The sequence below is a fragment of the Podospora pseudoanserina genome, chromosome 1, assembly GCF_035222485.1.
Source record: "Podospora pseudoanserina strain CBS 124.78 chromosome 1, whole genome shotgun sequence".
Taxonomy (NCBI): Eukaryota; Fungi; Ascomycota; class Sordariomycetes; order Sordariales; family Podosporaceae; genus Podospora; species Podospora pseudoanserina.
In genome coordinates this window covers 4,664,466-4,689,282 of record NC_085920.1, presented here as the reverse complement: position 1 = coordinate 4,689,282, position 24,817 = coordinate 4,664,466, and the positions used below count along the sequence as shown (strand labels likewise).

The 24,817-nt window shown below is 53.4% G+C and overlaps 9 protein-coding genes across 9 annotated transcripts; 4 read left to right on the top strand and 5 right to left on the bottom strand.

Moving 5' to 3' along the window:
• Positions 1–412: 412 nt before the first annotated feature.
• On the top strand, positions 413–1,942 carry QC764_113720 (uncharacterized protein; the record flags this gene model as incomplete). Its single annotated transcript, XM_062942628.1, has 1 exon — positions 413–1,942. The coding sequence occupies one exon, from the start codon at positions 413–415 to the stop codon at positions 1,940–1,942; it is 1,530 nt and encodes a 509-aa protein (XP_062805564.1).
• A 730-nt stretch (positions 1,943–2,672) lies between these two features.
• On the bottom strand, positions 2,673–5,874 carry npr3 (Nitrogen permease regulator 3). Its single transcript, XM_062942629.1, has 2 exons — positions 4,740–5,874; positions 2,673–4,683 (listed from the first exon to the last, which is right to left on the bottom strand). Exons 1-2 carry the CDS (start codon positions 5,557–5,559, stop codon positions 2,834–2,836), a joined length of 2,670 nt encoding a protein of 889 aa, XP_062805563.1. The 5' UTR covers positions 5,560–5,874; the 3' UTR covers positions 2,673–2,833.
• Positions 5,875–6,042: 168 nt separating this feature from the next.
• QC764_113740 (uncharacterized protein) lies at positions 6,043–8,451 on the top strand. Its single transcript, XM_062942630.1, has 2 exons — positions 6,043–7,501; positions 7,558–8,451. The coding sequence occupies exons 1-2, from the start codon at positions 6,710–6,712 to the stop codon at positions 8,098–8,100; spliced, it is 1,335 nt and encodes a 444-aa protein (XP_062805562.1). The 5' UTR covers positions 6,043–6,709; the 3' UTR covers positions 8,101–8,451.
• A 336-nt stretch (positions 8,452–8,787) lies between these two features.
• GCV1 (Aminomethyltransferase, mitochondrial) lies at positions 8,788–10,242 on the bottom strand (the record flags this gene model as incomplete). Its single annotated transcript, XM_062942631.1, has 1 exon — positions 8,788–10,242. The coding sequence occupies one exon, from the start codon at positions 10,240–10,242 to the stop codon at positions 8,788–8,790; it is 1,455 nt and encodes a 484-aa protein (XP_062805561.1).
• A 289-nt stretch (positions 10,243–10,531) lies between these two features.
• On the bottom strand, positions 10,532–12,700 carry CLF1 (NineTeen Complex (NTC) component; the record flags this gene model as incomplete). Its single annotated transcript, XM_062942632.1, has 1 exon — positions 10,532–12,700. One exon carries the CDS (start codon positions 12,698–12,700, stop codon positions 10,649–10,651), a length of 2,052 nt encoding a protein of 683 aa, XP_062805560.1. The 3' UTR covers positions 10,532–10,648.
• A 235-nt stretch (positions 12,701–12,935) lies between these two features.
• PRP31 (U4/U6-U5 snRNP complex subunit prp31) lies at positions 12,936–15,096 on the top strand. The gene is made up of 2 exons (XM_062942633.1): positions 12,936–13,327; positions 13,423–15,096. The coding sequence occupies exons 1-2, from the start codon at positions 13,022–13,024 to the stop codon at positions 14,920–14,922; spliced, it is 1,806 nt and encodes a 601-aa protein (XP_062805559.1). The 5' UTR covers positions 12,936–13,021; the 3' UTR covers positions 14,923–15,096.
• Positions 15,097–17,552: 2,456 nt separating this feature from the next.
• Positions 17,553–17,750, bottom strand: QC764_113785 (uncharacterized protein; the record flags this gene model as incomplete). The annotated part of the gene is made up of 1 exon (XM_062942635.1): positions 17,553–17,750. One exon carries the CDS (start codon positions 17,748–17,750, stop codon positions 17,553–17,555), a length of 198 nt encoding a protein of 65 aa, XP_062805558.1.
• A 3,704-nt stretch (positions 17,751–21,454) lies between these two features.
• NRG1 (transcriptional repressor) lies at positions 21,455–22,306 on the top strand (the record flags this gene model as incomplete). Its single annotated transcript, XM_062942634.1, has 1 exon — positions 21,455–22,306. The coding sequence occupies one exon, from the start codon at positions 21,455–21,457 to the stop codon at positions 22,304–22,306; it is 852 nt and encodes a 283-aa protein (XP_062805557.1).
• A 664-nt stretch (positions 22,307–22,970) lies between these two features.
• QC764_113790 (uncharacterized protein) lies at positions 22,971–24,688 on the bottom strand (the record flags this gene model as incomplete). Its single annotated transcript, XM_062942636.1, has 2 exons — positions 22,971–23,814; positions 23,919–24,688. 2 exons carry the CDS (start codon positions 24,686–24,688, stop codon positions 23,280–23,282), a joined length of 1,305 nt encoding a protein of 434 aa, XP_062805556.1. The 3' UTR covers positions 22,971–23,279.
• Between the last annotated feature and the right edge of the window lie 129 nt (positions 24,689–24,817).

The window sequence follows — 24,817 nt, the reverse complement described above, 5'->3', positions numbered from 1 at the left end:
TCTTAGTACAGAGTCTCGGGCATTCCGACCGTCGAGTCATCTTCATCCCTTCAACCGCTCGTTGGCCTCTCTTACCTCACCACGCCACGCCACCCGATGCGAAGTTGACCTTCGACAAATCACGTTAAAGGTATGTAAAAGAATACATCTAATAGGATTTTCCGCTTCGTAGGCTAGGTGGTAGGCCGCGCATTTCCTAGCCTCGCTAGTCTGCCAAAAAGTCTAATCATCTTTCCTCTTTTACCTTACGTACCTGCCGTGTGTATAGTACCACAGCGACGACTGACTTTGAGGCTGTGATAGTCCGCTTTACCGAAACGTCGTCAGCCCACTCGCTGGATTTTCCTTTCTCTCTTTCGCTTCCTGTCAATTTGGAGGCATCACTCTACGCTCAACCGCCATCTTTGACAAGATGTCACACCATAGTTTTCCGATGAATGGCCATGGAGGGAATGGCGGAATCGACCCAAACGACCTTTCCATGGCCGGAAACTTCGGTTCATCCTTCCAGAACAATAACTTTTCTGGCGGCCATACAAACACGAACAATGTGTCGAACGGATTCCTCGGCGATGACGAGCTACTCGACAGTCTCACAAGCCCTAACCCGACAGATCATCAGGGCGGGTTGCATGGCCAAGGGCAAGACTTCGGCATGGACAACATGGGTGGAATGGCTTTCTCCCACGGCGCTTACGGCTCGTCTCATCACGGGTTATCCATCGACAATTACTCGAGCACCCCCGACGGTGATCCTATTCAGAGCCCCTACGTGCACCAACCGTACAATCAGTACCGCCCGATGCAGCACCCACAATCGTATGTCTCGATGCAATCGCCGCTCGCTTACACCCCAGAATTGAACGAGCCGACCGACCTCCCTTTCAAACCAGTACGCCCTCCCATGCCCCAAGTCATGGGACGCAAGCCATCGGCTCCGAGAGCGCCCACAGGAGCCACCATGGGTCTCTCGATCGGTTCAGACTCAACCTTTGCCCAACCTATCAGACCAACTGGTCGTGTGGGTCACGAGAAGTCTCATTCCGGACAGTGGATGGGGACTCCTAATAGTTTATCCTCATTTCCCGGATCTGCGTCGGGCTTCTCATCCCCCATCACAGCGGGCATGCACACTCAGATGAGTGAGCTCCTCAAGGGAGGCGCTTCCATGCCAGCCAAACTTGGGTCGCCAGCAGCGTCCACAGCCGAGCAAAAGAAGAAGAAGAGGAGAGAGTCCCACAACATGGTCGAGCGTCGCCGACGAGACAACATCAATGAGAGAATCCAGGATCTCAGCAAACTCGTCCCAACGCATAGGCTTGAGGACGAAAAGGTCCGCAAAGCTCTTCAAAACGGCGGCACTCCCATGTCCCCTGATAGTGGCACTCCCGGCCAAGCCACATCATCGTTGGCCGGTCCTGGTGCTCGTGCTGCGGTCCGCGGTACCGCTGGATCCATCACGACTGGCTTGCCGATGGAAGAGAAAGACAAGGGTCCCAACAAGGGCGATATTCTCAACGGCTCCGTTGCCTGGATGCGGGATCTCATGTGGCTGGTCGAGCTCAAGATTCACCAGGTGGAAGAGCTCTCAAACTCTCTCATGGCTGCGGGCATGAAGCTACCTTTTGAAATCACCGAGGACGAGCAGCGTATGCAGTCAGAGGTCTTGGATATGATGTCCAAAGATCTTGGCATCAAGTTCACCTACTCGCGTACTGACGGCTCTAATCTTCGTGTGCCGGATTTCACCGATTACGCCGGCAAGAAGCTGAGTTCTGGGAATAATGGAACTTCGGATGGCTACATGCCGGTGAGCCCCAGTAATGGCATGGGCGGTCATGACATGCTGGACGCCGACGATTTCCTGGACTACGACGAGGATGATAATGACAATGGGGCTTTCAAATCGGAGGCCGAATACGGCAGGATGGATATGTCGTGATGGCGACACCGAACCATTTCATGATTTCTTACTCCAGACTATCTCCACAGGCTTGTCGAAGGTTTTGTTCACTGCATATGTTTTCTTTGGGAGGGATGGGAGGGAGGAACCAGGAAGGAGGCTTGGCCGGGTTGCTTTATACGGATTCCCTTCAGAGTTTGCATCTGCATCTTGCATTTTCTACTGCGTTTGACAGCTCAAGGCATATTTCACGGTCGTTTCGGCGCAACTCGAGGGGGTTTCAGCTTGGGCTTGGTATACCAGGAAGCAGAGGTTTTATTTGGCCGCGGGGCAGGGAACATATTTGTGTATCCAAGGAAATATCTGGTGTTGTTTGGGTTTTCAGGCGTTAAATTACCTCTCTCTCTCCTGGAGCGGTTCTTTGCTTGCGGGTTTCCCTTTCGCATACACTATTTATCATGATACCTTGAGATTTGTTTTATCTGGGCGGGATCGGACTGGGTCGTTTCTTATGGAATTATCTACTTATGGGGGTCGGGCTTTCCTTATCTAATTCAGACTCATTTCGAGGATGGATGCTTTTGGTTAAGAGAGAGATGACCATCCCCAGCATGGCATTCAGCGTTTGCTTTTCATCTTTTTCTTTCCATGGCTGGCTCGCTCGCATGGGCAACGAAGGAGGGAGGGTTGTTGACCAGCCTCGTTCTGGAGTTATCAGCGAGAATAGTTGTTACAATAATACTGACAAGTTCACCGTCATGCCTTCACTGTTTACTGTTGTGTGGTTTTGGTGATTCTGGGATTTGACACGTATATCTATCTACAAGAGAGCCCCCCGGATGGTGTATCCACGCGCATCCGCACAGTTGGTTAATCATGGTGGGAGGGTGTTTTGGTTTGTTAGTTTTGAATCAGACCCCAAAGAGCTAATCACCAGTGACGAACAGTAAGCAAGTACTCGCTCATAGCCGTCAACAAATTCCAGACATCCTTCCTCTTCATCTCCTCCTGCAGAGCGATTCTCTCGAGCGCCGACCTCCCGTTGAAGTACTTGAGGAACATGGGCCAGGCGTCGGCCACCCTCTCCTCCCACTCTTGCTGCTGCTGTTGACCAACACCACCACCAATGTGAGGTTTACCTCCTATATTACTACTCCTCCCACCACCAGAACTAGCCATACTCTTAGTAACACTCCCGGTCTTCTGCTGCTGCTGACCATCCCTCGCCCTCCTGGCAGCTTTCGCCTCTGCCGCCCGCTCCTTGAACCGTTTCCCTATCGCGCTGAGGTATAAACTTTCCTTTCCGGTGGCTTTCTTCGCATCGAGGATGATGTAAGGGGTCATGGCCTCCAGATGACGGGCGTGGTTGACGCTTGGGTGGGAGGTGGCCATGGGAACGGGTTTGCGGGCGTGGAGCATGGATCTCTCTGCTAGATCGTGGGCTGCTCGCGAGGCGATGCGGGAGAGGCGGGCTTTTTCGGCGATTTCTTCTGCTCGTGTGGTGGTTCCCCCGCCGCCACCAGAGTTTTGGCTGGAGGAGAGGGAGGGGGAGGAGGGGGAGGTTTGGGAGCGGAGGAAGAGGGATTTTAGGTCGAGGTTGGAGGTGGAGGTTATTACGGGGGATTGGTGGCCGAGTTGATGATGACTGCCCGCGAGGGCGTGGCGGCGGTGATGTTTCCGAGGGGAGGTAGGGGAGGGGGAGGTGGTGGACCAGGCGGCTTTTTGGACGTTGGTTAGGGATTGGGAGTGGGATAGAGGGAGGGGGAGGTCGGTGAAGGTTACTGAGGGGGCGATGGGGTTGTTGGGCGAGGGACTTGAGGGGTTATTGTCGTCGTTGAGCAGGGGGAGGAAGCCGGAGAGGGAGGGGTCGCTTAGGGCTGCTGCTGTGGGAGAGATGATGGTGGCTGCGTCGTCGCTTTCTATGCTGTTTGCGTCACGGCCCATGGCTTGGGCTTTCTTTTCCTTAGCAATCTGCTCGGCTTCGAGGGCGTGTTCGACTTCGTAGATGATCTCGGGCCAGACGACGACGTAGGCAAAGGTGCAGATTTGGGTTACCCAGCCGCCGCGAATTAGCCAGGCGAGCATGGCCATGTAAGTTGGACGGTGAGCCTTACTCGGGCAGTGCAGCTTATATGGACGGGGGGCAACGCTCAGCTCGGCGAGGAAGCTGGGAAGGGCCGGCACGAGAGGGAACTGGCGGGCCCAATGGGCGGCTGCTTGGGGTAGCTTGCGCATGTCACAGTTCGGGCTCACGATGTACATGTCTCGTGCGTGTAGTGGCGGGATGGCGATGGCTCGGCGCCAAAAGATGAAGTGATGGGCGAACTTGCGAACCTGTGTTGGCGACAGAACATTACTAGATTGCTGGCCAATTTGGTAGAACGACAAAGTTGGCTTGCAATGCCTCACAAACTCAATCATGGCCGAAGTTGACTCGTCCGGGTCGTCTTGTAGCTCAGTGATGATACGTTTCTCATCCACCAGAAGCAATAGAGCAAAGTTCTTGTCCAAGAACCCAGGTTCTTCCGCCGCATCGTCACTCATCAGCGTATTGGCAGTACTTAACCACAAGCCTGGCTGACTTGCCTCTCCATTGTCTGGGAGGTCAGAGACGTGGAATGGGACAGGAATCTGGACCGAATGGGTCACCATCCCCTCGGTTGTGCACAGTTGTAAAGCAGCAATTCTGTTCTGGGATACGGCTTCGTAGAGATCGCGCATAGACGCTGCCAGCGATGAAGTCGACAAGATCTCATCCCACAGCAAGCTCATTTTTCTTCCTAAATCTCGAAATTAGCCAGCCGTAGCCATCTCGTTTCAAAACGGGGCTACCTACTCTCCTCGCGACCTTTATCCTTCAGAGTTAGGATCTTTTTGGATTCTTTCCACACAAAGTCGCTGCGTTCCTGGCAGTACTTGTATGCTTTGTTGATCTTCTTGATGATGTTGGTGTACATGATGTCGACCAAGTCCTTGGCCTCATGCTTCTTGGGTCTAAGAAAGAAGACCAAGTTGAACATCGTCATAGAAGCCTTCTTTTCCTTTTCTGCTTTCTCTTTGCCCTCAGCATCTCCGGCACCCAATGGCTCTCCATCTCTTGCCACCCTATCACCACTCCTGAAGCCTGTGTCGGTCTCGGTGGGTAGTGCGTCGTCCTCTTTGGCACCCGGTCCAGACTCGGCTTGGTGTTGCTCCTGTTCCTGCTTCTTTTTCCTCTTCTTCTTCTGCCACATGCCGTTTTCAGGCACATAGATGGGGTATGAGACACAGTAAATATTGTCCAGAGATACCTGAAAGAGCCTCTTGTGGTATGCCCTGTTTGGTGTCAATAGGTTCTCAAGGTCTTTGGTCGGGTAGCCGGCCACATATTCCCAGGGTACTAGTTGTGTACCGCTCTCAGTGAAGATGTGGTCATCATAATTCCATGGTGCCATTTCGGCGCCATGCATCACAGAGGAGGCGCCTGCCTCTGGCCAACCATATCTGTCATCGTCGTCGTCCAAATCTTCTTCTCCTTCGACAACTTCTGGTACCCCTGCTGGGAGGACTTTTCGTCTTGGATAGTGGAAAACTAGTCGAGGGCCGTCTCTGGAGCGGTTGATGACCAGTGCAACTCCCATAAAGTTGTCCTGGCTAGGGAGAACAGGGGCAGCCATGATGGCCACGGTATGGGGTGAAAGCAATTATTCCAGAACAAGCATGCAAGAGGTGAGATCTCGAAGAAGTTGGCAATGCAAGGCTGGTGTGGTGACCTGGGTTCACAACTGCCTATGAGTCGCAGCTGGTAACTCACGTTAGGACTTACTTGGCACAGCAAGGTCGCCCTGGTGCGAATGTGTCCAAGGGACGGGATGGGACCGGGGCGCAGCACATCAGCGGACCCCAATCGGCGAGCGGAGCAGCGGTTGGCAGGACGGATGCGGAGGGCCGGCTGGTGCAATCGGATGGATGTTTGGACATAAAACGGCGTCTTCCGGGGCACGCACCACAGGGACTCAGGCACTTGTGGCAGGGCGGCAACCAAATGCCGAAAGAAAGGAACCCTGTGGCGTCACCTCGCAACGCTCGGGCCACTTCACATGGAATTCAAAGACAAACACTGCCAAGAGGACTACCATGGATGCGCCAAAAAGGAAAGAGGGGATCTCCCGGTACGCCCGTGACAGTAAAGGATGGGGCGAGCGTGTGGCGATGGATCCCGCTGCAAAAGGGCCATCCTAAAACAGAAGGGCATCGTGTGAGAGGAAACCCAATCCCAAACATCATCTTTTTTCCCTTAAACTGTAGAAATAACAAAACATCCTAGATTGTTAAACTGGGCAGCAAGGCCCTCACCGACATCTCCTGCAAAGCCACTCGCTCTTCCTGGACCCTTCGCTTGATCACCGCTGTTTCTGGGCCACAACAAGTAAATAAATCGCCATCCCAGGTTGTTGTTCCACACCGCACACTCTGAAAGTAACAATCCCTCCAGGGCTGCCCCACCGTCCCATCGGGTGTACCCTCCCTCTAGGTCTCGCCTCTTCTTCGACTCTCCTTTTCCTGCTGCTCCTCGAGAGTTTTGTCTGCTAGTCGAAGTCGATCTCTGTATTCGCCTACCCCCCTCGATTTTGTTGAGTTGTTGGCGTGCCCCCACACTCACAGACAGGACGATTTAATAATTGCAATTGTCCTGACCATTTCCACGCCCTGCGACCCCGCGCTCCTTTAAATAACGAATTCGATTGCCCCTGAAAACCGACCGTCTCCCTCTTTCAACATTTCACAAGCTCCGCGCAACATACAGATTCGAAAAAGATTGAACCAATGGCTGTGGGCGGTGAGAACGGTGTTTTCCCCAACGGCGGTGGTAACCAGTCGAACGGGGCTGGCGACCATCACATCCGCCGAATTCCGCTTTCCTACGACGGTGCCAACTCCGAAGAATCAGCCCTTGAACTCGTCCTCACGATCCGCCCAGACTGGGCCGATACTGCGTTCAACAAGGTCGAGTTTGTGCGCTTCACAGATGGCATCACCAATACCCTGCTGAAGGCGGTCAACAAGCGCCCAGGGCTCTCCAAGGAAGAGGTGGACAGCGAGGCTATTCTGCTACGTGCCTACGGTAACGGCACCGATGTTATTATCGACCGGTTCCGTGAGACGCAGAACCATGAGCTGCTGATGAGACATGGACTGGCCCCAGAGCTGCTTGCGCGCTTCGAGAACGGGATGATGTACCGCTTCATCCAGGGATCACCCACTCAGTCCGAAGACCTGCGCAAGCCCGTCATTTACAAGGCTGTAGCGCAACGTCTGGCTCAGTGGCATGCTGTGGTTCCCTGTATCAAGGCTCCCACGGGACACAGCCGCAAGAACTCGAGAGCAGATGGGCCTATGACGCTGGACAGCAACCTCGGGGATGCCGAGTTTCAGAATGTTATCGACAATGTTGCCCCAGGAAAGCCGCCCCCGAATGTGTGGACTGTGATGCAGAAGTGGATCTTTGCTCTGCCTACAGATACGGAGGCGCAAAGGGCTCGTCAAGCCGAGTTGCAAAAGGAGCTTACATGGCTGGTCTCGCAGCTGAGCCAGCGGCCCGGCCTGGGTGTGAACGGGGTAAGTTGACCTGAGATTCCATCTTGATACAGTTGCTAACCTGTGATCCTTTGCAGTTGGTCTTTGCGCACTGCGACTTGCTCAGCGGCAACGTTATCGTTCTCCCCAAAACCTCACAGGGTGTAACAAACGGTGACAAGGCTACCGAAAATGTCACCTTCATCGATTACGAATATGCTACCCCGTCCCCCGCAGCCTTTGACATCGCCAACCACTTTGCTGAGTGGGGCGGCTTCGACTGCGACTTCAGTGTTCTTCCCACTCTGGCTCAGAGACGCCAGTTCATTGACGAATACATCCGCGCCTACTTTACTTACCGGGAAGAGAAGAAGCCCGGTGCTGCTGCTAGTGTTGACCAGAAGGCCGAGGTGGAACAGCTACTCACAGAGGTTGACCACTTCCGCGGCGCCCCAGGGTTTTACTGGGGCATCTGGGCTCTTATCCAGGCCGAGATTTCCACCATTGACTTTGATTATGCCTCGTACGCCGAGATCAGGCTCGGAGAGTACTATGCCTGGAAGGACGAGGTGACAGGCACAAGACAAAAAGACGGAAAAGAAGCGCCCCTCAGAGAAAGGAGATGGGCTCAGGAGGAGTAAAAAAAACTGTGTTGTCATTGTTGTTCCTCTGGGCGGTGCTCGGTAGAATTTCGGTGTCGTTTTCTGCATTGCATACAGCCATTTTTCTCAAGAAAAGGGTGGCGGGCGGCGGGCGTGTTAGGAGTCATGATTGGCTTTTGAACTTTGGTTCTTGATCAGAGCGTTGGTTTTTCTATGTTATTTTTGCATGGGGGCGTGGGAAAACTTTTGGGGCGAACATTCAACATGGGCTCGGGATATGCTTTTTTCTTCCTTCACGACGGACGATTTGATGGACAAGGGGGATGGGGACGGGGGCTTTTTTTTTATACCTACGGGTCACTTAGAGGAGGGGTCTATTGGGGCTGAGGGAAAAGATTGAGATATCCAGAGTTACAGTGGGAGATGTGGTGAGCATAAACAATCAGAATATAATAACTTTTCAACATTTTTTGGTGTCCGCTGAATCTCAGTCTTTTGAAATATCATGGCACGACACGTGGAAAAATGAAATGTTAGAGCACATTGATTTTTTGCTAGATTTAACTCCGTATAACCGCTATCCCATTTCCGTTCGGTTCTTGTCCCGAATATGTTGAAAAAACCACTGAGAGTCCGCCTTGTAATTGCGCCGAATTTTGCGATGCGATGTGTTGAACGACATGCCCCCCTCATAAGAAAAATACGCTGCTTCCCTGATCACAGGCCTTACGCCGGGGCAGTTCCCTTCCAGTACTTGGTCGGCACAAACGGCATCTTGGTCACCACCGCCTTCCTTGGCCGGCCACGCACCAAAATGTCAACCTCGGTGCCAGCCTTGTGGAAACCATCCTTGATGTATCCCATGGCGATGTTCTTGCCCAGGCTCGGGCTAGGGCACCCACTCGTCACAGTCCCCAAGCTAATCGCCTCCTTGCCATCCTCACTGCGGGAGACAATCTCGGCCCCTTCTCGCGCGGGCGCACCCTCGACAAGCAGACCGATCCGGCGACGATGGACACCCGCGCCCCCTTTGCTCCTGGGGACGAGCTGCTTGGCGATGACGTCAGCGCCGTAGTAACCCGCGTTCTCCGACCTCCTCTCCTTGGGAATAATCCAGCTCAACCCAGCCTCAACAGGAGTAATGGAGTCGTTGAGGTCATGCCCGTACAGACACATGCCCGCCTCCAACCGCAAGCTATCTCTCGCGCCCAACCCAGCAAGCTGGATCTCCTCCGGCCCAGCAGCGAGGAAGGCCTCGGTAACACCCACCGTCTCAGGAGGGGGGATCGAAATCTCGAAACCATCCTCACCGGTATAACCTCCCCTGCTGATCAAAAGCGGGCTGCTCACCTTCCCACCCCCATACTTCACCTTGGCGTACAAACTCCCCCCAAAAAGCAGCTTCTTCAAATCCACCCCCTCTTCTGCCAAAACCCCCTGCAAAATCTCCTCCGCCTTTGGCCCCTGAACAGCAACCAACCCCCACCCATCCAGCTGCTCCTCCCTAACCTTCAACCCCTCATGCCCCATCTCGGTATTCCATTTCGCCATCTCCCGATCAATATAGTTGTTGTCCTTCCCCCTGCACCCAGCATTGGTCACAACATAAAACTTGTCCTCGGCCAGCTTGGTGATGATGGTGTCGTCCGAAATCCCACCTTTTCCATCCAGCGTCATGAGCGCCGAGAGGGTCGACTTGTGGGTCTCGAGATTCTTGCAGTCGCTGGGGGTTATCCGCTCTAGGAAAGCGGCGGCGCCCGGGCCGAGGATGAGACGTTGGACCATGTGGGAGACGTCGAAGAAGGAGGCGTGGGAGCGGGTGAAGAGGTGGGATTGGGCGACGCCGAGGGAGGAGTATTGGACTGGCATGTGGAAGCCGCCGAAGGGGACCATTTTGCCGCCGTGGGAGAGGTGGAGGTCGTAGAGGGGGGTTTTTTGGAGCTCAGTTTGGGGGGTCGTGGAGGAGGAGGCATGGCGTGTTTGTTGTGTGAGAGAAGGTGTGAAAGATGCTGCTGGGCGGGAGAGGATGTTTTGTGGCTGATGTTGCTGATGTTGCGACTGAGGTTGGAATCTCTGTGACAGCAAAGCAACTGAGCTAGTGTGCCGCTTCGCGGTGTGGGGGTGACTGCGGACAGCAGTCCGGAGTGCTCGTGAGAGCGCAGTTGATCTGGTAGACTGCATCGTGGCCGATTGAGCTGGAATTTGACCCAGCGGTTACCTATTTTGGCGCAAGAGAATCGAACAGGAGGCGGAGAGAAAGAAAGTTGGGCTGGTTGTAGTTTGAGGTGACCTCATTGCTCTTAGCTCATCATTCCCGGCTTTGGCCGTTTCTCGGCCCGGAATTCGACCCACCCTTGGACGAAACGCTGCGAACGCGGACCGGAACGGTTGGACTTGGTTCAAGTATAAACAGTCATGTTGATGTCTTCTCCGCTGAAATGACAACATACTGGAAGTGTCTTATGGTGAGAAGAATGAGACACTCAAGAATCTCATTGAAAAGGGATATTCAGTCCCAAAACAGGGCAACTGATGTGCATTCTATGGCCTCCTATTATCTTTATACTTGAATTACACCACAACAAGCTCATTCCTCCCCACCAATCTTTCCACCCGTCTGTTGCTTCCAGGCATTGGCCATGGCAAGCAAGTTGGACAAGCTCCTGGTCTGTTGGTCGTCCGCAGGGAAGATGTAGTCGACATACTCCTCCCACGTATCGTCCTCCAGCTTTCTTTTTTTCTTCGTTTTCCTCGGCATCTGTTTGTTCACCTTTTTGACGTCCTCTGGCGAGCCGTGCGTCTTCTCGAATGCCAACCACGCGTTGAGCAGCGACACCCGCTCGGCCTTGAGCTCTCTCTCCTTCATGCTCTTGTGAGCACGCTCAAAGATCTTGCGAGCCCTCTCCTTGGCCTCCTCGCTCACCGGGCGCTCCTCGTCCTCGTCCTCCTCGCCGCCCTCGTCCGCTTCTGGGATGTTAATCTCGAACTGGGCGTAGCTGATCCAGACCTTGGGGTGGTCGGCCTTGGTAAGGAGGCGCTCGTACAGCTCGCGAGTCCTCTCGTACTCGCCCTCTTCTTCCTCGAAATCAATGTAGGCTTTCCACACCACTTCCGGCATGTCCAGGACTGGCTGACTGATGGCGAGCTCGAAGATGGCGCGGGTCCGTTCCAGGTCGTCAAGGCCACGTTCAATCTCGGCCCACTTGATCCATGTTTGGCAGTTGGCGGGATTGTACATGACATGCTTCTCATACAGGGTCCGGCACCTCTCGAACTCGTACAGCTTTTGCTCGAGGAGGATGTATTCTTTGAAGAGCTTGTCCTTGGGACACATCCCAATGGCCCGTCCCAGGGTCTTTCGGGCAGTGGTAAGCTGTCCCTGCCGGATCTCAAAGTGAGCTTTGGCCACCCAGATTTTGGCAAAGGTGAACTTCTTGTGGGGGATCAATCCTAGACAGGTGTCGTAAATTTGCCGGGCACGTTCGATATCCTTGGCTTCCCTCTCCTCCCATATCGCGTAGAAGAGGAACAGAAAGATGTATCGCCTCCAGTGGCGCTTCTCCTGAGTGGGAGGCACTTGAGCAATTGCCCTTTCGTAAACCTCACGGACACGATCTGCATTGCCTCCGCTCTCTTCCAACCTTGCAAAGTCAAACCAGACATCGTAGTTCTTGGGGTTCTCCTTCACTTGCTCCTCATAAAGCCTCCTCCTCTTTGTGATGATGACGTCCTCCACTCCCTCTCGGTCACCAAACTGCTTTTCGAAAGTGGTGTACTGAGCATGAAGAATCATGGATTTGGACCTTGGAAGGTTGTCAAGACCGAATCTGTAGATAGCCCGCGCCCGTTCATATTCGCCCAAGCGTGCCTCGTATCTGGCAAAAGCAATGAATATCTTTTCGTCAACCGCATCATCGCCCAGCAGCTCAGCAATGGTCTGTATTGCCGTCTGAAAGACTTCGCGTACCAGATCGGTCGTTCCGTGTTCCTCCTCAAATTTGGCCCATTTCAGCCATGTCCTCGGTTCTGGGTGCACCGCGGTGAAGGCGCGAAAAATCTCCCTCGCCCTGTCATATTCGCCATATCGCTTCTCGAGACGGATGTAGGCCGCCCACGCGTTCTCATCTGGGTGCCATTGCATCCACCGGTCGAATACCTGACGGGTCCCGGGGATATCACCCAGCATCTCCATGACATAAAGATACTTGTACCACAGAGACGACACGCGAGGCAGCCGGGTGACGGCGCGGTCGAGGAGGTTGCGCGCATGGTTGATATTACGGCTCTTTATCTCGGCCTCGATGTATCGAATCCAAAGCTGAGTGTTGTTGGGGTGAACATCGAGGGCGCGCTCAAAGACAGACCGGGCGCGCGCAAGCTCTTTCTGCTCGAGCTCCCACTGGGCATACTGAAGCCAGTTTGCCAATCGAACGCGGTTTCGGCGAACGTAATCTTCATACTCGCGACGTTTCCGACCTTGGTACTCCTTCAACTCTTCGAGATCCTCAAAGCGCTGTGTTGGCTTCTGGAGGGCGACCTCTTGCCTATCGACGGCCTCGCGAAGCAACTGCTCGGCGGAAATCTGCACAGGCGCGGCGGCCTTGTTCTTGACCCTTGGAGGGCCACGTGACGTCTCCATCTTGATGAGGTTTCTCGATTGATGTGATTCTCTGTTCGAGAGGCGACGGGGGGTGTTTGTGGGATTTTTGGGGGGATGATGGACGGTGAGGACGGGAAGTTCAAGAACTGTTTACGCTACAATTCCTTGCCCATGTCGCACGGCGATGTGGGGCACTTTTTTAAGCCTTGACCAAGCCGCGCCTCCCAAACCAACTCTGGCGACAGGCTTGCAGTATTAAGTTCAACAGCCTTCCTTTTCTTTGTAATTCACTTTGCCATCGACATTCTCTCGACAGCACGCAACAATCCAGACCGAGTTATCCACGCGCGCATCAAAACAATGTCCAGCTACGCGGACGAACTCCTCGATGATTTCGGGGACGACTTTGGCGAGGAACAGGGCAACGATGACGACTTCTTCACAGACGAAGGACTCGCGAATGGCGCGCAGGTCGATACAGACATGGTAGAAGCACGCAACGAGGGCGATGGGAATGAGGACGCAGACATGATCGATGAAGAAGCTGCCGCAGCCGCTGAAGATGAAGCCGAAGCCAAGGGCAAGATCGAAAAGATGAACCTGGGCGCTGTCCGTGACGTTCGCACTGTCGCAGGTCTCATGAAGACGTTGAAGCCTGTTCTCGAGGTTAGTACCCATACCCGCTTGTGCCCCAACAGTGGAAAGTGTTTACATCTCTATCTTGGAACAATAGCCCTGACAGTTTGTCTCGAACGTTGCAGAAAATCGCACATTACGAAAAGCAGCCAGCACAGTCGGTCGACAGCGTGGGAAATGTCGAAGACCATCCCGAGTACCACCTGTTGACCCAGTCAAACAGCCTATCAACTCAGATCGACAATGAGATCGCGCTGGTACACAAGTTCATCAGGGACCACTACTCGGTCCGGTTTCCAGAGCTCGAGACGCTCATCACCAACCCGTTGGAATACGCAAAGGTGGTTGCTTGCCTTGGAAATGGGCCGATGGACTCGGATAGTATCAAGGGGCTTCTAGAGTCAACGAACAACATTTTAGGGGTCTCCCTCAAGAAGGTTCTCGACGGGCCCTCACTGATGATTGTCACAGTGGAGGCGACTACATCCAAGGGACAGGCGATGCCTGAAGAAGAGTTACAACGAGTTGTGCAGGCCTGCGAGATGGTCATCTCGCTCGATGAAGCCAAGAAGACGCTGACCCAGTACGTGCAATCACGCATGAACATCTTCGCGCCAAATTTGACAGCTCTCATCGGCTCTCTCACTGCCGCACAACTTCTCAACCAAGCGGGTGGTCTCACCGGTCTCTCGAAAGCCCCAGCCTGCAACTTACCAGCCTGGGGTTCCAAGAAACAAAACAGCTCGGCCCTTGCCACGAACGTGGGCATCCGCCAGCAAGGCTTCATCTTCCAGGCACCCATCATCCGCGAGGTTCCCAGCGACCTCAAGAAACAAGCCATGAAGATGTTCGCCAACAAGATCGTCATGTGCGCCCGTACCGACTGCTTCCACCAGTTTCGCGACGGCTCCGAAGGCGAGCGTCTCCGAGACGAGTGCCTCGACCGTCTGGACAAACTCCAAGCCAAGCCCAATGCTAAAGGCGCCCGTGCCCTGCCAGCGCCAGACGACAAGCCCAGCAGGAAACGCGGTGGTCGCCGCGCCCGCAAAGCAAAGGAGGCGACCGCCATGACAGAGCTACGCAAGGCCCAAAACCGCGTCGCCTTTGGTAAGGAAGAAAAAGAAGTTGGCTACGGCGTAGGAGACAGCACCAAAGGCTTGGGTATGATTGGTCAGCGAGACGATGGACGTCTCCGGGTCGCTCAGATTGACCAGCGCACGAGGGCAAAGCTCAGCGCGAAGAGCAAAGGGTGGGGAGGGACGACTTCGATTGGGGGTGCGTCGTCCTCGCTCAGGAGTTTGACTGGTGGCGGGGCGGGGAATATCAGTCTGGCGAGCAAAGGGCTGCGGACCTCGGGCGTCGGGACGAGTTTGGGGGGTGGCGCGACGGCGGGGACGGTTTCGTCGCTTGCGTTTACGCCTATGCAGGGGTTGGAGCTTGTTGACCCGAAGGCGATGGCGGAGAGCAGGAAGAGAAAGGCGGAGGAGGAGGATAGGTGGTTTAAGGGGGGGACGTTTACGCAGATTGGCGGGGGGAGTGGGGGTGGAGGGGGTGGGAGTGGTGTTTTTAAGAAGCCTGCGTTGCCGCCTGCTAAGAGGGTTGATACGGGGTCTACAAAGCCTTGATTTGGGTTTGTGAGGGTGGGTGGTGTGTTGGACTGTGTTGAGCTGGTGAAGAGGGAAGGGGTGGATAGAGGAGTTGGAGCAATCGGTATTTAGTAATTGGAGTAGTGTATGTGTACAATAACAGATTTGGTGGTTTTTGTGATGTAATTTATGGTCAAGTAACGTTTCAACTGGGGAGTGCACTTTGGGAAAAGAGGTCAACTACGCTTGCGTTTGGAATCATTTTGCTCCTTAAATGACTTCAGTCATTGCAACGCTCACGATTCAAAGTCGGGTAGCTAGGCCGACACCTGTAGTGTTTGAAGCAGACTGGGAGGTATGGACGCATCCGTTATGAGTAACCTTGGAGCCATCTAGATCTCTTCCATGTTCGAGACACGGAAGAGGTTTGCAAGCTAGGTGTCATCTCAGTTGTTGTCAACTAGGCTCAAATAACCATGATGTTGCCACAAGAATGGGTGGGGAATAGGGGACATAGTAACATCGAGGAGAGGATAGATAGAACACTTTTTTCTTTACAACTATCACGCTCATTTCGGGGGGTTGTTGATGCTAAGGAGTATTCCTTGATGAAATCCTCCAGCTATATTTGACTTGCTGAATATCTACTTGTACAAAGAGGACTCGTTACTTCTCAAAATATAGCAGACCGAGAAAGATATATCATATCCCCACAGAGATCCTCAAACCTGCCATTAAAAACCTCTGATCGCCACCATCATATCTCCTACACCTGATCATGATCATCATCATCATCGTCAGCATCATCAGCATCATCATCAGCCTCTGCAGAACCGCACCTGATGATCAAAACCTGTGCAACAAAACCTTGATCAGGAAGGGCTCACATCCTCCATCCTCCGTCCTCCATCCTCCGTCCTCCATCCTCCGTCCTCCATCCTCCGTCCTCCATCCTCCGTCCTCCATCTTCCTTGGTAAAAAAACTCCCTGATACAAACAACCTCCCTCGATGCGGTCATCACACCTAGCCCACATCATCGATCAGCTTTTTCCCCGTCTATTGACAGAACCTTGCGCCCCATCGTATATGTGACAATCTTGCATTCTACTTTACTTACACCATGTTTCACCCTACCCACCTAGGTTCATCCTGTCTCCTCTCCTCCTCAAGGGGACCGGGTCAATAAACTCTCTCTCGTCACACACCAGAAAAACGCAAAAGCAAGTTCCTCCCTCCTGTCATACCTAACTAAGTCTTCCTGCACGTCGCCATTCAACCAAAACCCTCTCATGCACGTCAAAAAAAAAAGAGAAACCGAGACGGACCTGTCTGCTTTTTGGGTTTCGTATACGTGCATGTTACGAATCGTAAGTTTTTGATCAAATACTGATGTGTTTCTGATGATGCAAACTTATTATTTCCGACAGAATTCCCCACAAAATAGGTATGTGTGCAAGTGAGCACAACAACATCATCATCAACAACACAACACCACATCATCATCATCATCATCACAACAAAAAAATGAGAGGGGAGGAGCTTGGAACAGGAATGATTTAATTGACCCAAAAAAGAGGAGGGGCAATTTGACCCTGAACCCCGCAAGGGTCCTGCCCCTCCCTTGTCAAAGTGTGATGGGATTCTTACAGAAACCGATTCTTGCAAAGTGCATTCTAAGCCAAATGCCATGTTTCACCACATGCTGCCCAGGCTGGGCCGGTGTGTGTACGCAATTTGCTATCCACAGATGCTCAAAGGCAAATAGGACTCGACTGCTGGGCAGGTACCAGACAAGTCCTGGTTTTGGGAAGAAATCATCGTCTGCTGCTGTGCGCTCCTCTGAAAAGTGACCTTGCCCAATTGCAAGGCTCCTGGGGCGACACCACCCCAGGAAGAGGCCCCGTTATCTCTGCCTATCTTTGCCCAGATTTGGAGATTTGGAGATGTCACCCCATAGCCGCCATGGCAAGGCCTGTCGAATCACCAGGCTCGGGGCAACCATGCTCCATGTTTTCATCGACTCATTTCAGCGAAAAGTGTGTGTGCGCAAGTGTGTGTGCGCGCGTGTGCGTGCGAATGAGTGAGAGTATCAAAGTAGGTGGGTGTGTGGATGGTAAAGAGAAAAAAAGAAGGAAAGGCGTGCGCGTCTTACCCAGTATCTTGATGCCTGCAGAGTCTGCGATGTGATAATTGGTTAGCAAATCCTTAGCGTTCTACTGGGAAAGAGATGACCATGGGATTTGATCACGGAACACCATGAGCGTGAATTTTCTGAATTCCCATGCGACCCCCAAAGTTCGGTCCTACACAGGTTGTTGGCCCGCGTGTGTGAAGTGGCCGTTTCTTTTCCCTCGATCGAATTCTCATTTTCCGATCAGTCTTACGGATGGTGTGTTTTTTTCTGATGACTAAACCGGGTATGTGACAATGGCGATCCCCAGACAAGGCCGGTGTGTCTGTCGATGTGTGAAGGATTGACGTTTTGGGTTTTTGCGTACATCGTCTCATCCGTGCATTTGCGTCGAGTTGCGATTAGACAGACCCCTACACCAATACTGCAGCCATGGGCTGCTCGAGCTGTGGTAGTGTCCATGCAGGCCGTTTGCGTGAGCGCTCAGAACGAGCGAGATGATGCTTTTGCCAAAGGCGGGGTTGGACGCAACCATTATTACGAAGGAGTTATGAGGTATCTGCAGCTGAAATCAATGGGCTGTTCCTGGTCAACTTGCCATGCTGCTAGGTTGCTCACTGCTGGATGGTTTGGGCGTTGCGCTGGATCGCAGGGATGGTGTCCAGAGAGACACAGAGAGACCTCTACTGGGTATTTCAGCGCTTGATTCCGATGGCAGCGGGCACATGCGACCATCGCTCGTGCGACTTCATTTCGGCGAATATTTCAGGTTGACACATGTTGGTGAGTGAGGCGTTTTGTTGTCCGTGATGCTGTCAAGGTGAGATGAGATGAATGCTTGACCTGCTTTTCCTCAGTACAAAGTTCAACAAGCTTGGTGGGTTCATCGGCAAGGTGAGCATGGCCGATTATGAAAGGTTCGGAGCTCGAAGCAGCCCGAAGAAAGCTCGGGCCTTCAGTGAGGGGAACGGTCCGGAGGGAATAGTCCGGACATGCTGGCTGCTGACTGGTGCTGGGTGTACATCAGGGGTACTCCCCCGATGTACCCCTCACGGAGAAGGTCCCTGGACTTTTGATGGCTGCCGATGTCGTTCGATTGTCGTCATTATTTTCTGTTGCGACCCTGAATAACGCTAACGTCTTCCGAAAAGGGTCTGCCCTGGCTGTCACTCAAGGGTATTGCTTTGTACAGGGGATCGTCAGGTGGGCCCGATTCACCCACGCAATTCACGATCCCCATGGGAGCGCATTGGGTCCGATGGAAGACCCTTCAACTCGATGACTGGTTTCTGCCATTTCTTCGGTGCAGCTGGGACATTTTCGTTCCAAGGAAATCTGAAGCAAGGGCCCTGAAATCAAGTGTGACCCCTAACCATCCACTGCCATCCTGTCGTCGGACCTTGCTGTCGACCACCCGCCTGCCTGCCTGCCACAGCGAAGCGCAAAGCCAAAACGGTCGACGACGATCTCAGAGCTGCCAATTCCAAGTTCTGACCCGAGCCTCCCGCGTCCCGCACTCGGCTGGCCCCTGGCAGCGCCCGAACTGCCCCAACCGGCTTGTGGCTTTCCATCCACCGGACCTTTTGATCCCCTCTTTGTTCGCTTGTTATCGAGAGTATCTGCCAAGTTTGGATAGCAGTTCTCAAAAGATTTCTTGCAGCATCAAGGAAAACGGGACCGCTTTGTTTCCAAGGGTCCAGGGGTCCTCTCGTTGGGGGGCTGTTCTGCTTGACAGATGCATACTCCCTTGGAAAGTATTTGTTAGGTAAGCTAGTCTGTTTACCTACTTGGTATACACAGCTTCGAGTATATGAGCATACTCATACTGAATTGCTTCGTATTGCAATTACTCTTGTTGACACGATCAGATCCAAGGTCTTGGATCCGTGAAATCATCAGACATGGAAGTTGTAGTGTTGTAGATAGACACACCCCCAATTGCACGTGGACTAGCGGTACTTGGGCGATTTGGGCGTTCTTGTTTGGCTGCTTGACAGGAAGCGAAGTCTTCTTTCCCCACAGCAGTCCTGATCAGAATACGATGATCGGGGGACCTCCGATCATTGGTTCCTTGACTCTGATGATTCTGTGCGAGGTGGCTGTCAAGGAAGCTGTGCTGTCATGCACACATGGAGACAATGGAGCGCTGCAAAACACCGCAGCCCAAGTTTTGTAGTATTAGCCGCTGCCTATGATCAACTTCTATGGTCGTGTGGTCGTGTGGTCGTGTGGCCGTGTGCGTGTGAGCCCGCAGACATCGCCCGTTACGACCCCACGGATGCTCGGGAGTTCGCAGAACAAACCTGTTGTTGCTCGACAATCACGACAATCATTGGTGTCTGTGGTAGGTTCTGGTAGCACAGAGAAGCATTTACCATATCGAGGGATGCGGATTGTCAACAACCCCATAGGGAACGGGCATCGGCATACATATCACCAAGTTGGACCCTCGATACATGGTTATGGTCGACATATCAGACCCGTACGATAGCCTCGGAGTGTCTCGACAAGGTCAGAGACAACGGACGCACCCGAGTGTCCCTTCATGCATATGGGGCTGGCGACCTCACAGCTGTTACAGTGCTATTCCAGCTACACGATTGATGAATCGAGTATGCTGTAACGCTCATCGTCGTCCCTGGAACACGACAACCCTGCAGACATCGACCCTGTTGACCGAATTCGCGGAGAAGGCTGCATGGAACGTAGTACGGAGGCGGCGGGTTTGCACGGGTTCACCCTGTTCGAGCAGAGGAGGGTTAGCTGACACAAGAAGCTCCCCCCCTCCTCGTGTGAGGTCCCGTCCACGCAGCTGCTGAGGAGGACTAGGGGGAGCTAAGGACTACAACCACAGGAGAGGTTCCTTATTGTGTGGGGGAGCTGTTATCAAACCCCTGCCGCCCTGACGTCATGTAGGCTCTTTGAGACAGCCACCGTACGGGAATTTGGCAGCTCGTCAAAAATGGGACAGGTACCATGGTTGATGCTGGCGGAAGAAAGCTCCGACACGGCCAACTAGTCTTGATGATGGTCAACAAAGAAGCGATAGCAACGGCGGTCGCGTGCCCTCGCATAGAGTAGAAACACAGAATAGGGGTTTTGTTGACATCTCGATGGGTGCTATGCTGCCGGCATTCTTTGCCGAGCTGTTTCTTGTCAATCTTGATGCAGCTGCACAAGTTTTTTGAAGAAGAAACCCCATGAAGCTCTGCCCGCGCACCGGGGCCCAATCAGATTGCCTGGAGCACTCCCGCAGCCCGTCACTGGGAGGTGGGATTTCCTCGCGTCCCTGATCGACCTGTCCAGAGAGGAATGCGCCCGGGCTGTACCACCAAGGAATCCAGGGACCCTCTTGCTCGATGATCCTCGCATTTCAACGGCCGGGCTCACCTGCAACTCCTACGTTCAGGTGGTGTCACACATGTCGACGCAATTGCTGCTTTGCACGACCACAGATGGCGCAGGCCCAGTGCAGTGAACACAGAAACTCGTCATGGGCATGATGGGCAGCAGCAACAACACGGACAGGCACAGCTCAGGGTGTGTGAGGGAGGAGGTTGGTGGGTTGGTAGGCGTCCCTTATCTGACCTGATCAGACAGCGGAGGGTGACAGGGCCAGACAGGGCCAGGGCCCGTCTGTGTGTTTCTAGAGATTGAAAACGGTTCCAGGGGGGAAGCAAGACTCTATTTCGTCATTGAGTCCACCCAGTTAATAGCTGGATCCCGGCGAAGCATTGCGAGCTCCCGCGGCTTCCATTTGGTGCGGTGCGTGTGTGCTGGGCAAGCGTGTGGGCAGAGGAGAGGTGTGGGCATTCGCTACGCGACTCTTCTGCCAGTCCAGGGTCGTCAAGCCGTTGCCAATTCCGCCGCCTTGGAGCTGGAGGGAGGGCGGAATCGAGCAAATCTAAACAAATCGGAATATACATGAGAGGTACTTGCCTGGAGGGCAACAAGGGACCTGGCTTGGTACCCCACTTGCCCCTGCTGCAGGGTAGGGATTCCCACTCTATGCGCGCCCCGAGGTGTGGGCGCTGCACCACCGATTTCCAAAAGTGCAGGGAGAGCATGGGAAACAGGCAAGAAAGCCATCCGCCTCGACTCCCATAATAAGCTCACCTTTCCCCCTCTCTTTGAGCCGCGCCTCTTTGTGAGCTTAGGGTCCAAAAGTCTACCATCATCACGAACCGGTCTCTTCTCCAAAGTCTAATTATTCGGGGTCCCCCTCCACACCAGACTACCGTCTCTTCCACCACCACCACCACCACCAACACCACTTCGAAAGCTTCATAGCCGTGGTAACAGCGGTTTAGTGCAGCACCTACCCCGGGATTACCAAGCCACGTTTTGAAGGATTTTAACAAACCCATTTTATTTCCCCATCAATTGGCCCTTTCCCAGCTTTACATCTTTTCTCCAACAAATACCACCACACAGTCACCATGACCATGCATGTGCGCGATGCCTCTGGGCGCCGAGTCTCTCTGCTCAACGACGACGACACAGCCGCTCCTCAACATCACTACCCACACCACCAGATAGACCCCAGCTATGCTGCCTATTACGCACACGGTCCCCGGAGCATCTCCTCGTCACCGAACACACCTGAACTGCTGCGATCAGACTCGTATGACTCTCAAATGGGCAGCGAGCCCATGTCTCCCATGACCCCTCTCAACGACCCACGATATGTCGGCGCCGCCGTGGAACCTTACGTTCACCAGTACGACGACTACTACTCTGATCAAATTTATGCCGCTTCCAAACGCCCCACTGTTCTCGATGCCCGGGCCGTCTCGTACGAGGAAGACATGACGGCACACACTACAAGCACGGAACGCCCAGGGAAGCGCTTTCCTTGCCGCTACCGCGACAGCCACGGCTGCGAGAAGACCTTCACCACATCTGGTCATGCGTCGCGGCACTCAAAGATTCACACGGCTGAGAAGGCCGTGCCATGCTCGTTTGCTGGCTGCACCAAGAAGTTCACTCGCGCCGACAACATGAAGCAGCATCTCGAGACTCACTACAAGGACAAGGCTCGGTCCTCGGGGTCTCGCCCTTCGCTCTCTTCCAGCGACAGAAGAGGTTCTTCGTCGGGGAAGTCTTCGAGCCGTTCCAAGTCGAGCACTGCTGTGCCACTCAGCAACAACACCCCATTACCTTCTCCCGGGGGTGTGTGGGACCTGAGGGACCTCAGCGGTCCCCTTCTCGGTCGGCCCACTATTGCACGCACACCCACAGCCGGCCTCGATGCTTTGGCTATGGCAGTAGCATGCCAACAAGAAGTATGAGGCTTTCTTCTGGCCATGATCGGCCATTGTTATTTGATTCTCTCGGCTCGCTGGCACTTGTAGCGCTGAGCTGAGCTGTTTATTCCTGTCTTCTGATTCTTGATATTTTTACTTGGCGCAAACATACCAATACTGGGGTGGTGGTATTTTGTCTTTTTTTCTTTCTCTGGCCGGATACACGGGGAAACATTATAGAGGTCGCACGCACATGAGCAGCACCTTGGGATTTGTGGAAACACGGGTCATGGGGGAACAGCATATATGGGAGGCGTCCAGGGTTTTTTTTTTTTTTTTTTTTTTTTTTGGGTCTTTTGGGTGGCTATTTTGATGAGATATCTATGGCTCACCATGGGGGGTTTTTTTTTTCAGCAAAAGGATCTGGTTGTACCTATAGGTATACATACCCTTTGGGCCGGATGTCAAAGTCATTGAGGACAAGAGGACATGAAAAGACAGCGATGAGTGAATTGTTAGTATTTAGTATTCTGCGCACATCCACTGCGGCAGAGATGCCGGGCAATGAAAGCAGTTGACCCCATTTTGACCATTTCTCTGAGTTTATTACTGCTATTCCCTGTGTGTGACATGCATGCCGGTCGGGGATTTCCCACGTCTACCCTGAATCAAAGATGCCCAAGGCAGGGAATAACCCCGAAGATCATGTGCGACGTTGTGAAGCCCTGGGGCGTCAACTTTGACAGCAGTACGCTCAGGTCATACACTGGTCTCAAGCCAGACATCTGACAGAAGGGGTTGGCAGAACGGGGTAAGGTAGGTCTCGAAGCATGTGCGACTTGTGACTGACAGAAGGAAAAAAAAATAAGGTTTTCTGCCTAGGTATAAAAAAAAAAAAAACCTTGAAACAGCCCTGACTAACAAACTGCCCGCTCTCAACAAAAAAGAACCAACCCCAGATTTACCCTTCTCCTCATTTATCATCACGCCATGTCATCATCATTTTATCTTTTTCCTTTTACCAAAACTCCGCATCCTCTGCACACGCCCTCGCCATCTCAAACTGCTCATCCGTCTGCACAACCAACACCCTCGGCTCGTCCAACCCCCCCTTTTTACCCACTTCCTCCACCACATTCCTGATTTCGTTGTTGTTGACCTCGTCGTCAATCTGAAACCCCAAGCAACTGATCTGGTCCACGACCGCGGCTCGAAGCTGGGGGCTCTTCTCGCCTATGCCGCCGGCAAAGACTAGAGCGTCGACTTTGCCGCGGAGGGAGACGTAGTACGAGCCGATGAAGCCGCAGATGCGGTCGACAAAAAGGTCAAAGGCTAGCTTCATCACTTCGTGGTCATAGTCGTCGTCGTCGGAGGAGGAGGAGGAGGAGGAGGAGGAAAAGGCCAAGGAAGTGATTTTGCCAAAGTCTGTTGTGCCGGTGAGGGCTTTCCAGCCGGATTCTTTGTTGAGGATTTCTTCGGCGCGGGAGATGTGGAGCTCTGAGGTTGAGGCGGGGGAGAGTTTGCCTACGTCGGAGGCGTAGTGGAATACTAGGCTGTTCCGTGGGGAAAGAGAGGGGGGAGAGTTAGTGATGGGTTGGGGGTGGTGGTGTGTGGGCCTTTTCGTGGCATCAATGGGAAAAAGAAAGTAAAGGCTCACCTGGGATCAACACTTCCGCTACGTGTGGCGCCTGGGAGGCCGGCGAGGGGGGTCAGCCCCATGCTGGTGTCCCAGCTTTTGCCGTTTTTGATGGCACAGGCGCTGGCTCCGGATCCGAGGTGGAGGGCGATCATGTTTACCTCATCGGGCTCCTTTCCCAGAAACTCGGTGGCTGAGCGTGTGATGAAGGCGTAGCTTATGCCGTGGAATCCGTATTTCCGCAGTTTATTGCTTCGAGCAATGTCACGGTTGATGGGGTAAGTGCGAATGTGCTCTGGGATGGTTGAATGGAACTGACTGTCGAAGCAGGCCACGTTGTTTGCCGTTGGCAAGGCACGGATGCAAAGCTGGACAATACCCAGACTGTTTGCATTGTGGAGAGGAGCCAAGTCGTTCAGGTTCTCGAGGTGTTCGTAGGTTTCATTGGATATCAGTTGCGGCTTGCTGTAGTCGCCGCCATGGACGATTCGATGGCAGACGATGCCAATGTCTTCCTTGCTCTTGATCTGGGGGAGGTCCTCATCTTCGACCAAAGTTTCCAACAGAAGGGAGAAGGCATCGCGCTGGCCCTCTATGTTATCGTCCACCTCCTTGGCCTTGATGACCGTCTTCCCATCTCGGACATACTTGAGGGTGGGGGGCGGTGATGTCAAACCACTGATCTGAGCTTCTGCGAGCTGGACTGGTGCCTGACCAAACTCTACATCATACACCGAGACCTTCACCGAGGAGGATCCGGCGTTGACTGACAAGGCGATCTTCTTCTTCATTGTTGTGTTTCTAATGAAATAGCTGACTGTATGGTACAAGTTCCGCGGTAACTTGCTGCAGTAGTTGCGTCAAAAAAGGCAGAAAACACATACAATTTCAGAACTGGCTTCAAGAACAAAAGCAAGTGC

What these genes read in the sequence shown, in the direction of transcription:
- PRP31 (XM_062942633.1), top strand. Translation starts at nt 13,022, where the DNA reads ATGTCCAGCTACGCGGACGAACTCCTCGATGATTTCGGGGACGACTTT. An exon ending in CGTTGAAGCCTGTTCTCGAG is followed by an intron (nt 13,328 to 13,422) that starts GTTAGTACCCAT and finishes CGAACGTTGCAG; the next exon opens with AAAATCGCACATTACGAAAA.
- npr3 (XM_062942629.1), bottom strand. Translation starts at nt 5,559, where the DNA reads ATGGCTGCCCCTGTTCTCCCTAGCCAGGACAACTTTATGGGAGTTGCA. An exon ending in GGATAAAGGTCGCGAGGAGA is followed by an intron (nt 4,684 to 4,739) that starts GTAGGTAGCCCC and finishes TTCGAGATTTAG; the next exon opens with GAAGAAAAATGAGCTTGCTG.
- QC764_113740 (XM_062942630.1), top strand. Translation starts at nt 6,710, where the DNA reads ATGGCTGTGGGCGGTGAGAACGGTGTTTTCCCCAACGGCGGTGGTAAC. An exon ending in CCGGCCTGGGTGTGAACGGG is followed by an intron (nt 7,502 to 7,557) that starts GTAAGTTGACCT and finishes GATCCTTTGCAG; the next exon opens with TTGGTCTTTGCGCACTGCGA.